The 16,941-nt window shown below is 33.1% G+C and overlaps 1 protein-coding gene across 5 annotated transcripts in view; it reads right to left on the bottom strand.

Moving 5' to 3' along the window:
- The window catches only part of LOC129968732 (NAD kinase-like), a 123,233-nt gene that overhangs the window by 57,809 nt on the left and 48,483 nt on the right, over positions 1-16,941 (bottom strand). The window contains exon 1 of one of the 5 annotated variants that reach the window (XM_056082922.1): positions 15,098-15,391. The exons of 3 other annotated variants lie outside the window; for them this stretch is intronic. In XM_056082922.1, coding sequence (XP_055938897.1) covers positions 15,098-15,141 — 44 coding nt within the window. In that variant the 5' untranslated portion in view covers positions 15,142-15,391. Of the gene's footprint in view, positions 1-2,628; positions 2,864-15,097; positions 15,392-16,941 lie in introns of those variants that run through there. One more of the 5 variants, XM_056082919.1, reaches the window with a different exon arrangement.

Genomic DNA, 16,941 nt, shown 5'->3' with positions numbered 1-16,941 from the left:
ATATTATTTGGAGTTGAGCTTTTTTTTGTTCATGATATTTTTAAAACAGTTTGTCTCCATTTACTTTTGTTGTCTAGAGTAAGGGGACAATCCCTCAGGAAACTCCACTTATCTGAGAATATACATGATTTGAGGACATCAGGGTTGGTGAGCGAAAGCAAGCAGGGGGTGAAGCCTCCTAGTCATTTATACGAAATTTTAAAAAGCAAAATAAATTTTGTACTTTCAAATCTATAAGACTCAGATTTTCTTCAGTATTAGATAGAAATTTCAGTAAAGATGTGCCTTTTAAGATTTCCAGGAGTTTTTAAGATTTTTAAGTTTCTATAAAAGCAACAATAGTTGTGAATTCAATAATCGTTTTTTATGAAGTTGGAATTTTCTGGAAACAAATTATCCCAATCGCTTTCGGGAAACTACCATTTTGTGTAGTAACTCAATGACGCGCCTACAAAAAGATTAGTACTGATCAAAAGTACTATTTTTTTATTATTATTTCTTGAAGACAAATGACACGTAGAGATTTGAGATCGTCAGGAATTGTCGTCCAATAAAAACATTTTTAAAATATCTTTATTGCTCCTTGCATTGCCATTCTGATTACATAAAAAACACAACAGATTAGATAGACAATAGGGGATTTTATATTTCACTAAAATTGTCGACCTGCATCGAATTTTAGACCAAATCCCCCAACAGCAATAGATATTTCTCACTAACAAATAATCAATTTTCATCTCTACACCACGAAGCAACAAGACGGTAAGTGATATTTTAACAGCAGCGTTATTCCTTGTCCTCGATGAAACTTTATACACATCTTTACTTTCTCGTATATGAAATTTAAAAATAAATTGTTGTAATTATCCAAAGTTTGAAAGATTTCGACGAATCCTTACGTTACAAGCCCTCCTGAATTCGAAAAACACATTTTTTGAATTACGTCTACCTGTAAGACTGCGAACATAATTCAAAAACACTTTCAGCCAGATGGATGAAAATTCGTACAGAGACTTTGCATTCGTAGATTTCAAATTTTGAACGAAATCTAGTCACAGGAAATCGCCTGTCTGTAAGTGCAAGTGAACAAGACAACTGTAAAATGCGAATACCTAGATACGTAGAATTTGGTGCACAGTTTTGGCATTTAAAATATAAATCTTTATTAAAATGTAAGCCAAATGTGAAAGGGTGTGACCGTCTGTTAGTCTGGACATTTGCATATATGTAAACGCAATGACTTAGAAAAATGAAATGTGACATGCGATATTATAATTAAAGTTAGTTATTTTAGTTTTAAAACTCCAAAAATGTACTTAAAACGTATAGCAATTTTCTTCACTTTACAGAGAAACACGAAACGTTCGCGAGCAGGACCGAAAATAAAAATTGTAACGTCCATTTCCTCACATTTTTTTTTATGCATGAGAGGGAAATAACGCTTTTATTACACAGTATACGAGAAAGTGTCAAAGAGACCACTCTTTCAAGTTAGATATTTTATTACTTACCAGGATAGTAGTATTCCATTCAATAAATGTTAAAATTTTATCTATACTAGTGTTATCGTAGTTATTTCTAAATATAATGGTGAAATCAGAGCAAAAATATCTCGAGTCCAAGTTTGGGTCATTGAATAGATAATTTTTTGAATTTTATGATGACTAAACAATCGCCTTTTTCAAATAATAGTTCCAACGTTATCGACGGAACATATGAGCATAAAAAAATCAATGACAAATAGTCAATATGAAAGAGATAATTCTGCATATTTTTAAAAGACCCTTGTGGATGCCGATAGATAACTTTAAGTCACATAACAATGAACGGAAATTTAATTTTAATCGCAGGTTTTAAACAAAATCTGTAAAAGAGTTGAAAGAAAACATTCATGTTTCTAATTTGCTAAATTATTTTCTAAACGTGTGCAAGAATCAATACTATTTTTTTGAAGAATATTTTTTATGTAAATAATAACGATTGACAATTAAGTAATTAACAAAGATTGACAATTTCCAATTAGGCAGACTAGGCAACTGCCTAGGTTGCCCGATTGAGAGTGGCCGTAGTGAGGTCGGTTAAAATAATGTTATTAGTTAGAGGCGAAACAAATTTCAAAAAGATTTTTTTTTAAATCTCCAATCATAAAATCTTAGGAAAATATTAGCAGTTTTTAAGGGACAAGGAATGGATCAGGTTTATGTTTGTTTCTTTATTTTCATTTGGTTACTGCAAGTTTAATGAGCGAGCCTCTAATTCATTATTATTGTGTCGAAACGAGAATGCCGCGCAAGTATGAGACATGGCAAATAATTAAACAGCCATAAAACATTTATTTTTATAAAGCTATCAAAATATAACTGAAATTAGTCATTAGTATGCTGATTAAAAATATTTGTTTCAAATATCAGACTAAACTACACGATTTTTTTTAAAGAGAACATCCTCATAATATTCACTACATGGAGCCCTCAACGCCTCTATCCGTCATTGAATGTATATAATGGATAAAATCATTCCAATTCGTTGTAAATTTTTATATTTCGAAGTTAAAACCGGTTAGGGGCGCTATGAAAAGTAAATTTCCAACTTCAGGATCGGCATGAAAACTCTTTCCATCTCACTCACCTAAGCACATGTCGTCCGATGCGTTTCTTCAGGTGAGACGCCAGGTCCCCATGCCCATTGGTGGGTACCTCGCGGTCCACACTGTTGCCGTCAGATTCCATCGTTCGGGGGGAAGCGACACTAGTTCGAGCGAGTGCACTACTCAAAAGGAGGCAGTAATGAAGCCCTACACACTTAATAAACCCTCGCCTTCCTCACCACTTATTGCGTCTTTTACAACCAAGGTCTCCGCTGCTTGTTTGATTTCCTCTCGGCGGATGCAAACAAGGAAGAGTGCCGTCGGCGGGAAGATACCTTGTCGCTCGCTCTCTTATCTTAGAAACGTTGCGAAAAAAGATGATTTCTTTCTCCCTGCCATTCTTTCTCTGATTAAGCGAATCATTCTGTTTGGTTTTTCTTTTGTTTATCGATCGAAGCAGCACGCGAATGGCATGTGAATTTGGAGCGGTGTAATCGGTTCGTCCAAAGGCGATTTCGGAAGTCCTCCCCCACATGTTAACAATACACATTTTTTTTCACAATATTTTTAGAATATAGTGTTATAAAGGTTGTCAGTGGCGGATACAGGGGTTTTGCGGTCCAAGACTTTTTTTTAAAAAAATCGTGCAATTTTTAAATCAAATTTCAACGCATTTTTGTCTTTCAACAATGAATCATTCTACGTTAATTTCTTACACACTTCCTTATAAAATGTATAAATTATTTATTTATTGTGAGATATTATCTATACTATTAATAAAGGTGTGCGTTGTGCGTGCGTCCTACAGAGAAGACAATTTGACTTAGTACATCCAAATCTGGCACATGTATACCTGTGAGGGTGGAAATGTGCACCTAAGGGTGATTTTTTTAATAATTAATAAGAAAATAATAAAAAAATAATTAATAAGAATAATTAATTAAAAATGAAGCTGAATTTTAACGTTTCCCCACGATAACTTTCTAAAAAAATACTTCCCCATAATTGATTTTACACTGTTTTCAAATATAAAAAGCATATCTTTTTAAAGATACCATTTCAGTGTGTGTGTGCGCGCGCGCTCTACAGACCAGGCAATTTGACTTATAGCATTCAAATTTGGTACATATATGCCTTGAAGGTAGAAATGTGCACCTGGGAGTGATTTTCTGAAGTTTTTTTTAAACAATTAATAAGAATTTTAGTTAATTAGAATTTAAGAAGCATTATAGAGTTTTCCCGCGGTAACTTTCGAAGATATTACTGCACACACACAAAAAAACGGATTTTACACTGTTTAAAAAACATCTTTTTAAAGATACCAATTCAATAATTATGGTAATTTTTTGAAATATTTAAAATTATTTTTTACCTAATTTCTAACAATAAATTATATTGTTATCCTGAAATTCAAACCGTTTTCATTGTTTCATAAATTACTTAATTACGTTATTCACTTCCATTGTTGGAAACTAAAGATGAAGTATCCTGTTTAACATGCGTGCAATTTTTAAGACAAAAATGTGAAATAACAACTTGAAGTTTCGAAAATAGATGAACCAGATATTTATATTTTGAATAGCACTAGATTGTTGTATCATGTACATAAGGGACTGTACATAAGGGACTGTATCGTGTACATAAGCCTTTTTAATGGAAAAACACAACTTACCGAAGGCAAAATAACAGGGCTCTAAATGGATGGCTCAGACAATTTGGTGCCATGATGAGCATGGATGTAGGATGTAGCGAAATCAAATATAATAGTATTCTCGGCGAACTAATTGGCTCCTGAGGCGATTAGTAGGCAATAAACCTAAGAAAATAGCTTTCGTTTCGCTACTGGTGGCATGTTTTTCTCCAATGCCGGATTGCTAATTAAGTAGACTCAATGGCGAAACAAGCTCACTAAACTGAGAGGAGGCCACAGGTAGGTAATGAAAATGAATTTTATTTTCCTATTTGACCAAAAAAAAAAAAAATTTGCGAAGAATACAAATTTAATGAATTATAAAATATTAGGATAATATTAAGACTTTATAAAACAGAATTGGTCAATTTCCTACGTTTCAATTCCTTCACTTGGTTGTTAGAGGAATGTTTCAATTATATTGAATAAAATTGTCGATATTGGGTAGTCTTAATATATAAATAACAATAAAAACAAACACATCATAAATTTAATAAAAGGAAAATTAACCTACAAGAAATTATTGGGTTATTAAATTAGAAATATAATAACCGTCTAGAGCTGCCGATTGCTTAAATCCGCCACTGCATGTTCCGAAATTTTTCTTTGGAAAGACAGTGATTGCCTGTGGATCCATTTCCTGTGTGATTATTCAAGAATTTCCCCATGAGTTTATTCACCTTCTTTCTAAATATGTCGGATTTCGAAATTGATCATCAAAATCGGGGATTCACCATTGATATTAGAGACAAGCATCAAAGGAAACATCCCTGAACTTAGTATTCTAACAGTCAAAGTTTCCAAATTGTGTTAATACATCGCGTATGGCGCTCTGCACTCTCCCAGGGCTCGTAAAATTTTGAACGCTCTAGAAGCATGCTTGGCAAGCAGTAGGATGCATATATGCATATTTTTAATTTCCATTTGGTATTATATTTACATAAAGTATTCTTAAATATTACTATATATTTTATAAATGTATTTATTATATAAGATTTTTTTGTATTTTAACAATTATTTATTTCACAAACTTGAAAAATGCTTTAGAGTAGGATATTCGGTAAAGCATATTCCCTTCTTCGATGGTGAGAAGCACGATTTGCAGCAATATCTTGTTTTAAGACATTTAGGACCGCTCACGAGTTTTCTCGTGATGCGCGTCCCATCTATTGCGGACCGCTCACGAGTAATCTCGCTTTGCATGTCCCTTACAGTTATTGTTTCATAAATAGCAAAGTTATGGTGATTTTAGAATGTACAAGTTTGCCCAAAAACGTGCGGTCCCAGGCGTATGTCTTATAGATTTCCTTGCGGCCCTTAATGTGTTAAATATTCGTTTCTGGTTGGTTATGCATCTATTTAGTCGAAAAAACATGGAAACAAGATTTCTCGCCTTCCGGCTACAACATTCGGTCTGTAATAAACGAGAAATCTCATGACCCATAAACAATGTGTTAATATAAATTTGGAATTTGAAACAAAATTCATTCTACTGTGACAACACGCAATCAGTATCTAATTATACTAAAAAAACTAGTACTCAGTCAAACAAAAAGACAAACTTTACCCTATTTCTGAAATGAATCCTATTATTAGATTCCCTATTTCATAAGACAATCAAGAAACCAGCGGAAATGATCCCCCAAATTTTTCTCGTATATTCTCTAATAAAGGTGGATTTGTGTTTCAGACGCGTTTTTTCCCAAACGATTGGAACCAAAATGATGCAGAATTACAATTGCAATCACAAAATCGCATATCAAATTTGATACATTTCATTAATGACGTTTACATGCTTAGGAAAGTACAAACCGACAGACAGTCCATTCATAGTTGGATTTCACTCAAAATTTGACAGATATCTAAGATATAGATGAGAAATCTGTGTGCCGAATTTTCTTCCACTTTTTTCGTTTTGTTATTGTGTTAACTTATATTTGAACAGCCGAACAGATAAACTTCCTCAGAATAGATTTTGTTCAAAGTTTCATAGAATTGTACAAATTTATTGTAAAGACAAATTTCAGCTTACTGGCTACAAGCGTTTTTGAGTTATCCTTGTCACCGGACAGACATTTTCCAAAAATGTGTTTTTCGAATTCAAGGAGGTCTCAAACGTGGAAATTCGTCGAAATCTCCTTTTTGGATTCTTTTTAGGATTACAATATTTTCTCTATACTTCATATACAAAAGAGTAAAAATGTACGATTTACTATCTTAAAGAAGATTATGCAAGATCACTATTTTTATATGCTCACCTGAATCGTTAATTCAGTTGCACAAAACGTTGTGTGTTGGCCGTGGCATTATATGGAGTCAGAATTTAAACTGAATCCATTCTTTTGTAACTTCATTTAGATTTGCTCTAGTTGGTCGAAAGAGAATACATTCCCTAATCTTACCATCGAAACCACCCAATGATCTTCCAAGTTCCAAAAAGGGAATCTAGAGAGAGATCATGAAGTTCTACTAGAAACTGAAATAATAACTTTTTTGCTTCATCCTCTTCTAGTTGAAAGTGATATTTTTTTAATAATTTTTTCACAGTTGATTTCATTTTTAATTGTTCTTAAAATATAAAGGTGAAAGAAACATTTCAATCATTTACACTATGCAAAAGATTTTTTGTTATTCAATCATACGTTATAATAAATTTCCAAGCATTAGGACATATCACTATCATATAGGATCTTTTGATAGACTATTATTTTCTCAAATTTCTTTCTTCTCTCTTCCCCTTTTCAAAGTTCTATTTAACGACCCGTTTTAAAGTAACACTAAGATTGCTTTGGGAAGGATCTCGGAATTTGAACCGCGGTCAGATTGTGAGGACGACACCTGAGCTAGCAACCCCTCTCCAAACTTCCACATCACACCAGCGGGAGGCCAGACGGATTTAATGTTCACCGGATCCGCTTACATGACGGCCCTTCGATGGAATCGGGTCTCGAATCTAAACTCTCTGGTTCCGAAACGGTAACCTTACCACCAGGCTACCGCGGTCAACTGCCCTTTTTCAAGGAATCGCACATTATGCGCATACTTAACCTATTTCAGAAGCTACCAAAAGAACATCAAAATCAATTCTCTCTAAAACCCTCATCGCAGATATTGGGCAGTTTAAATTATATCCGATTTATATTTGATATATATATATATATATATATTTCATTTCGTTTGAATATGTGTAAATCAAGGAATGCGATTTTCATTTTTAGCAGTTGGAAAATTAAGTCTGAATACAATCTGAAGAATAATTTCTGTTTGTTTTTTCTAGTACCGAAAGTGCTCTGTCCATATGGGTATTAAGTAATCAAAAATTCGATAACATATTTTTATGCTATTCTTGTGACTTATGGTATGGATGTAGTATTTGAAAATAGCACGATACGCTTACCTTAGAGCAAAAATGATAGGAAAGAATTCTAAATTAATTAAATAACCACTCAACTAAACAAGTATTCTAATTATAAAGCGGAATTATTTTAGAAAATGAGATTGAATTAAAAAGCAAGTTACATTATTTTTCAAATTTATCATATAGAAGAGAATAGCATTTTTTAAAAATGTTTACTTACTCTTATTGTGATATCTTTATCGATTTTCCTTGAAAAGGGAAAAATTATACTATGCGTGTATTTCTTATCACTAATTAATTTATTAACAAAAAAGTTCAAAATAAGGAAATTAAATAGGTACCCTTGACAGACATTTCGACCCACTTGAAGGCATATAGTAGAAAAATCTGAATGACCGGACGTCGCGAATTAAGGTTGAGTCCTATGGGCTGTTATCGGCCATGGTATTACCTGCCCCGTAGAAGGCATATCCATCATCTGTAAGGGATAGCTGACTCCGTACTCACAAGGGCAGCGAGAAGCAACCACCATTCCGGAAGCTTTTCATCCACCATATCTTGTTTTGGCAAAAAAAATTGCTACTTATATCACCTATTTACACTGTTCTATGGTATCACATCCTTCAAGCTTGTAAGAATAAAAGAAGATAGCTTTCTCCTCCGTCAAGAAAGTGCAACAGATTTCTATACGAGCGTGGTCCGTATGATATATATATATCCTTTCTCAATTTAACTGATAATAATTTACGCTAATGATCCATGATTTCATGCTTTTTAATTCTTTCAAAGTACTTCCAAAATCTCGTAAAAACGCAAAGCTTATAGGTCAGAAGCTAAATACACCAATGAAATAAATGTTATTTTACAACACAAAAGTAATGAGGTAAAAGACAAACCGATCTATCGAAAGTGAAATTAAGTCAACATTTCACAGCCTTAGCTTTACACGAACAATGAAAACACAAAATCAATAATTGGGGGGAAAAAAGTCAATTAGATTACTGATTTCTTGTCCTAATTACTCATGTGAAAAATCCTGTAAATTTATGAAACAATTGATTTATGAAATGATTATTGGCGTTTTTCGAAGCGAAAAGTTGCTAGGAAACTAACTGAGGCATTGATAAGGAAAAGATTAAAAGGCGTTAAATATTAATTTAGAATAAAATTGTCCATTAAAACTACTTGATGAATAAGTTTTTGAAAGAAGTTTCTTAATATTAAGGTCTCGTACAAAGAGGGATGCAGGTTCCACTTGCAAAAAATTCTGATATGTAAGGAATACATTATCGAACAAATTTCTGCACTTTCAAAAATCACCTAGTTACTAACTGCGAATATTACAAGCGAACTGTTGCTCATTTCCAATTCTGCCCCCCTCCCCCAAGGAGCACCTCATATATGGAGATGGGAAGCTTCTGGAATGATGGTTGGTTCTCGCTGCCTTGTGAGCACAGAATTGGTGGGGGTCAGCTAAATCCTTTCGATGATAGGACGTATCTTCTACAGAAGAGGTTGTACCGTGTCCTGTGACAAGCCCTTATAACTCTACCTTTGTTTCCGCCAATGCTATCGCGGCGTCCGGTCATTCAGATTTAGCTGTGTGCCTCAATGCGAATCAGAATATTGTTTATAATTACTTATTCCTAGTGGCGTATCTGCAATTAAATACGCTACTGGGAATTAGACTAGATAGCTGCTTATGGCCAATGAGCAAAGGACAGGTTGGTTTAAAAAATTTGTTGGCTTATTTGCTAAGTAAATTTGACGAACGTGGCGATGAAAATTTATAAATACAATGAATTACAAAATACTGTGACGATTTGATTAACGCCCTCTCAAGTACAAGTGGCCAGGTTTCTATATGTTTCATTTCATTCCTTTACTTATTATAGCGTTTATTGACACGAGTGTCTACTTAAATTATACTGAGTACAAATTACTGCTGCCTAATCATAATAAATAAAAACATATGCAATTTTAATACAAAACTTAAATTAAAAAATAACAATTAATCTACAGTTAAGTTAAAAGTATATTGAAATGTGATAGTACATTTACCTTTAATCTGACTAAAAATATTAGAATAAAGTATTAGAATATACGCCTGCATAGGTTCATAAAAAGATAAGAAAGAATATAAATTTGCTTTTCTAAATGATTTGTTTCGGTATTTTATCAAAAATTATGAAAATGTTAAATTTTAATTACGTGTAATATGGGACTCATTATCTGTTTTTTCGTCGATTTCCTCCTGTTTGATAGGTATATGTATAGACACTCGTATAATTTTTGAATGCAGACATAAGCTCTTTTCCCTAATTTGTATCTAATATCTTTTCAAAAGACAACTTCCGAATTAGCTATGAGCTCTATTGCTTATTTATAAAGCAATCATCTATGAAATTAATTTCCAGCCTAAAAATAAGAGAAACTGTAAATATATATTAAAAATTTTCCCATAGAATTAAAAACTAACGACATCGTTGCACAATGCCTTTTAATTAGTATCTTGGGATTACGTTGAAGATTACATAGTTATTATCTTTCATGGAACTATTAGAAAACACATTAATAAATTGATTAAACATATTAAAATCCTAATAATATTGAGAGGCGAAACAGACAGCCGCCTTGAATGAATTTAAAAAAGCTTGCATTGGAAATCTATCACAAATGATGCAAGGGTCGTGATTAGGAAAAGGGAAAGACATTCCATTACACAGACAAAGGATTGCCATTACCACTAAAGATGTTTCATCGTGACTTTGAGATGTAGAAGATAAGACAGAAATGTATATGCTATGAAATCTCTTACAGAAAGAGTTATTACACAGTCCCACAGTATGTATTGCGAGCTCGCACAGGATTCCCACTCTTAATGAAGGAAGGAAATTCAAGAACCATGAAATTACATAGTATTTTACAGACAAAAATGAAAATGATAAGCTTAAATCAAATATTTTCAAATATACCTGCATTTTCTTGCATACTGACCTGGATGCTTTAATAATGATTAAGGAACAAATGTTATGCTCATCTTGCAGATAACAACCCAATAAATACTTAAGAGTTCAACGTGGGTTTCGAAATGGAGACGTAAGCTCCCTTAATGTTGCCAGCTGACACTTACTGTTAGATACTAATTTCACACAAATTACTACTGGGTACTCGCTTCATGACCAAATTAACACTTCTGAGAAAAAATTAATTTACAAATTGGTTTGTTTACTTTTCTATTCTAAAAAATATTGTATGTAAATTTCAACTATTTTATAAAAACGTTTCAAAAAACTAGCACAAAAAAAAATCAGGTGTTTTTCGATGTTTTCTTGATGTAAAATCCAAGAAGTATTTAAGTCCGTTGAAGTCCAATATCAGACATTCAGATCAATTTCAATTTACTCTCGAAATCAAGGTCTAAGTAAATAATTCTAAGGTGAAACAAAAGCTATTTTAAAAAAACTGAAAACTTTCTTCTCTCAACTATTGTTTTTGTTGTTTCTGATTCCAGGCGGTATAGCTGCTCTATAACACCTCCATGAAACCAAAGATCTCTAAAAAGTCCAAAAACAAAAGCGGATCCCATAAAATCTCAAAAATAGTAAAATTTAAATATATAAAAATATGATTGGGGGAGGCTTAATCTGCCTTGCACCAAGGACATTCAGCAAAGACCCTCCGCCCATGTTGAAAGGTGAGGGATTTGTTGTGTCCACTCAAAAAACGAGAGTGAGCCGTTTGTTGTTTTCTAGAAATATCCAAACGGTGACATCAACCAGGACTCTTACCAAAGTACCAAGGGTGAGCAGGTGCGACCCTCCAAAGCGCACTCGATTCCATCTTTATGATAAAGGAAATTTCAAAATAAGAGTGTTGCATCACCATGAAATATGTCAGCTGAGGCAGGTCTTAGCTGAGTTATTCGCTATCTCATTACCATTTAAACCAACATATGAGGGGACCCACTGAAAGTGTATAGAGTGTTCTGCAGAGAGCCTGACAATGTCTAAGATATTCATGCTAGTCTTGTCCCTCATTTTCGTCCAATGAAAAAGGTGCTATATGAGGCACGATTGTCCGTTAAAATCCAAATGTCCCTGAAGACAAGTTCAGAGGACGTGTCGAGATATATTGAAAGGCCCTTAAAGATTCTCCTTTCATTTGTGTGTGTGCGTGTGCGTGTGTGCGTGTGCGTGTGCGTGTGTGCGTGCGTGTGTGAGTGATTAGTAATACAATTTTATATATTTTGTGTCTCAACAAACTGTGAAGAAATCGTGCATATATCAAAAATCTCTTCACTTTGCGAATCAGCACCGAATTTGATCAGAGTCTACAAATTTGGTGACAACAACACGTACCAAATTTTACTTGCATAGTTCATCGAATTTCTTTAAGTTATCACATTCACATACACGTTAATAAATCGTAAGACAGATTGGCAATCAACCCGGATTGCCAATCTGTCACATTGGAATCCAAACTCCAATCATTTGCGTTTGGTAATTCCAAAATACTATTTTTAAAAAACTTTGAATCATTAAAAAAACAAATATTTTGATATCAAAAACAAAAATAAATTACTCTTGATACAAAAAAATAAATAAAAATGAACTAATAAACTTATTATTACAACAAGTGCTTGTATCTATAGGATCCTTTCTGTAAATAAAAAGTTTTTAACAGAATTTTCGTGTTGATTTATGATTTTTATCGACAGTTTTGCGGATTGAAAGCGAATAAACTAGAGCTGATTGTACTTCAAGAACACTATAATTTTTTCCATGAATTTTTCGATATTGTTCTATGAATATATTTTTCATATAATCCGAAAATCATCCTATTAAATATTTTTTTTTTCTATATTTTCTCCATGCCGCCGCGAATAACAATTTTTATTTCTTATAGTTAAGACGATAAGACATCTGCAATTCAATGGCAGATTTATATGCTTATTGAAGGAAAGCGAGCTTCGATATTTCTAATTAAAATCTTCGAAAGTGACGAGAAACGATTCTCAATTTGGAAACACAAACAAGTGTTTAGCTCGTTCCGCATTCGGGTCACGCCGTGTTTTTTTTTTTTTTTTTTTTTTTTTTGACCGGCTGCTATCTATTTTTTTTCTACGCCAGAAAAGGTTAATTGCATAATCGGCGTCTTTAGATACATTGCATCACGGCGAGGTGAATTACAGCCAACTGGCCGCACGTAAACACGTGAAAAAAACGAAACATCTGATAGCAAGGTCCAGACGTGGAAAAGTGACCGAAGACAACACGTGCCATCGCTGTCACGAAGAGCAGGATTACCCCGGTGAAGTTGTAGGTTCGCAGGTGTTGAAATGTTTTACATACCATTTAGAGCGTGCGTGAAAGATTTAAGAACAGATATAGACACAGCTTCTGGCCGTATGTGCACGCTTTGTCATGATCCCTCGTGGAATTCGAGGTGCGTGCTTCTAAAAATATGGTTGTGGACGGTGATTCATTTTACTTTTGATTCGATTCCTTTTCACGTTATCGTATGCGAAGTATAGAGAAAATATTGTAATCTTTAAAAAAATTCTCACTCGAGATTTTTGACGATTGCAATACTTTCTCCACGCTTACATTATTAATACAATCACAATCTCGAATGCATTTTAGACCCCCTCCCCCGGAATTCGAAAAACACATTTTTGGAAAACGTCCGTCCGTCTGTGACAAAGATAACTCAGAAACGCTTTGAACTAGGCTGACTAAATTTGGTCTTTATTGCACATTTGTAGATTTCTGTCAAATTTTGAGCAAAATTCATTCAGAGGTAGTCTGTCTGTCCGGCTGCTCAAACAAAAGTTAACACTAAAACTATAAAACGAAAAGAGCTACAATAATAAGATTCTGTACACAGAATTATCTATCGTAAACACTTTACAAATTTTGTGCCAAATATCCGACTAGGAGTCAACTGTCTGTCGATCTGTACTTTCAGAAGCATGTAGATGCAATAACTCGAAAACGCAATGACTTAAATATATCAAAGTTAAATATATCAAATTCAATCCTCGCTCAAGGAAATAGCAAAATTTCCAAGATATAAAACTGAAAACTGTTAACATTCGGAAAACATTCAAAACTGAAAAAATTATTATTGTTTTTTCCTAGAATCATTTAGTTGAAGTTAGTTAATTTTTATCATTTATTTATCTGCATAAAAGTATTTAAATACTACATATTTTGCTTTATTCTTTAGCACGTTTTTCTTTCTTTCAGATAACATTACAAAGTGATCTTTGTATAGTTAAAATATAACATTGTTTTTAAAATCGCAACAGAGTTTTGAAAGAAACAATATTAATCAGATTTTTTTCCAAATCAGGTTTCAGAAGTAACAAAAAAAGTACAGGTAAAAATTTAACCTTTAAATTGAAACCCATTATATCAGAAGATATACTAACAAATTCCAAAGAAATACTTAAATTAACCAATTAACACGGCATTTAAAGAGCTAATAAATTAAGATAATATTTTTGATAAGTAAGGCATAATTTATTAAATCGCTGTCATTAAGTTGCTTTTCATAATTAATTTGTGCTAACATCTAAATTTGAAGACAACTTCTGTGGAAGGATCTTGAATTTTGAAATGTGGTCGAATGACAAAGAAGATACTTGAGATTCTAGCTCACTATACATTCCCACACCATAAATGTGAGAATGCTCGATCCTCGATAGAATATTTTCTACATGTAAAATACTTACACACAGCCGTTGGCTCACTGTTAGAACTAAACTCGAAATAGCGAATCAACTTAATATGGAATCGGATTACCCTCGTTTAAGGCATTTAAAATATTTCTCTATGGATTAGAATCGTATGAGTACTAGATAATATAAAGCAATATTAAATAGAAAAAGAAATTTTCTGAATTATGCTTTCGAATTTTATTTGCGAAAGTGTCTTAAAAAGATGTTTATTCCTTTTCCATCCTGTGAGAAAATATTACGATAGAAGGCAAGAAAAATTTGAAGAAATTAATTATTAAAATCAAAATAAGAAAAAATTGTTTTATTAAAAATGCCCAATAAATAAAAGTTTTTCAAATTTATAACATTAACAAATTTATCAATAATAGAAGGACAATATTCAACAAAAATCTATGAATGGTTCTAGGATTTAAAAGTAATACGTAAAATTAGATCCCAAATACTAAAATATAAAGAGAATAGTTTCACGGTAAAATAAATGTCCATAAAAATATCCCTGAAAAACAAAAATCCCATTTTTATAACAAATGGAATAAAATAAACTTCGAAAGAATTTAAAAATAAATAATACAATTTCATGTCCGAATGTTTTTATAACCGTTTAGCCGAAAAATTATTCCATATCGAAATTTGTGTGTGAAATAATCAAAATGGGCGAAAATGTTTGGTGGCAGACAGTTAATGGCACAAGATGTACTCAAAAGAAAGGACACTTACCAAAAGTTATTAAATGCTATTTCGGCAATCGCTTGCAATAACATCGCTGCTTTTATCCTATTCCGTTAACACCCTGAAAACAACACCTGGTCAGTCCGATCTCGCCAACCGAGTGGACAGCAGAGTTAGCACGTTGCTTCGTTTGTTGTCCGTTGCGTAAAAAAGCACATATCCCAGGAAAACTGTGTCATTGAATGTTGGAAAGCATAAAAGATGATAATGTGGGTCATCCACGCTTCGGTCACTTCCAAAAAAATTCTTTTTCCCTCCGAGTGTTTGTTTGGGGCCGGCGGCGGGTCTGTCGTCAAGGGTGACCGGTCACTTCGGCGCCTCCCGCGCGGGTCTGTTTGTGGTTTCTCCGATTTCTCAACGAGTGATCGAAGCCAGACGTAAATATGGGAATTCATAAACAGGATTAAACGCTTTGAAGAAAAAAAAGGGGGTTTGGAAATAGCGTCATTTCGGAATGAGAAATGTAGGTGATGAGGAGGCGCGACGAAAAGACAAACGAGGAAGTTTGAGTCCATTTATTGATACTCCTATTTTGTATTATGATTCTTTTTGACAATGATGTGCCAAACAGAAAACAGCGAATATGTGTCTATTTTTTCACAGGCTTCGATAATTATTTTAAAGGTGGTTTGATATCTTATGGGGCACTAAGATTCTTTTCATAACGACGAGTCAAACTGAATACAAACTGAAAACTATTTTTTTCACATGCTTCCAGAATTATTCTTAGTATTGTTTGGTATTTTATAGGGAATTATGATTATAAAAAATGTCTATGAATCAGACGAGTCAAATAGAAAATGTCTATGAATCAAATGAGTCAAAAAGAATATGTATATTTCTCTCAAGTTCCAGAAATTTTTTTAAGGTGATTTGGCATCTAATAGGCCATTATGATTCTTTTGACAATGACGAGTCAAACAGAAAACATCGAATACGTGTGTATTTTTTCACACGTTCTCAGGATTATTCTTAAGGTGGCTTGATATCTTGTAAGACATTATGATTCGTTTTGACAATGATGAGTGAAACAGCGTCTGTTTTTTCACATGCTTCCAGAATTATTCTTAATGTTGTTTGTTATCTTATGGGGATTATGATTCTTTTGACAATGATGTCTAACAGGTTCTATCTATTTTTTTTCACAAGTTCGCAGAATTATTCGTAAGGTGGTTTGATTTCTCATAAGGCATTATTGTTATTCTGATAATGAAGAGTCAAAACAAAAAGTCTTTTCTCATATATTGTCTTCTTAATGTGGCTTGATATATTATAGAGTACTATGATTTTTTATTTTTTACCATGACGAGTGAAACAGAATTCGCCTATTTTTCCCAACGTTTCCTGACTTATTTTTGATGTGATTTTATTTCTTAAAGAGTTCATTACTCGTGCCTCTCCGAGAGGACCTAAACAATGTTCTGCCATTATCTGTGTATCATCTCTATATGTGACCACATTGCATTATCATCCAGATATCAAAAATAATGGGATCGCAAAATAAATAGTTACGCATCAATGACGGTTTAGCGCTTGATAATGTATTAGCTAATATTTAATGAATGATGAAACATTAATCTTGGCTTTGTTGGAAGTATAGCTTCGAGACGCATAAAATAAAAGGATCTGATATTCTCATGTTATTCAAACACTCTCATTAGACAAGACTGATCCATCACTTTTAAGTAAATAAAAGCCTCTAGGGTTTGGGAGAAAATGTACAAGTGAAAATCGAATTAAAATAGAGCGATATGAATTTTAGAAAATGATTTTATTTAAAGAAAGAGATTAATAAGATAAAGAATTATTTTGTCCCCTTGATATAGTTTCAA

This window comes from Argiope bruennichi, chromosome 5 (assembly GCF_947563725.1).
Source record: "Argiope bruennichi chromosome 5, qqArgBrue1.1, whole genome shotgun sequence".
Taxonomy (NCBI): Eukaryota; Metazoa; Arthropoda; class Arachnida; order Araneae; family Araneidae; genus Argiope; species Argiope bruennichi.
The sequence above is the reverse complement of the archived record's forward strand: the minus strand, read 5'-3'. Positions and strand labels throughout refer to the sequence as shown.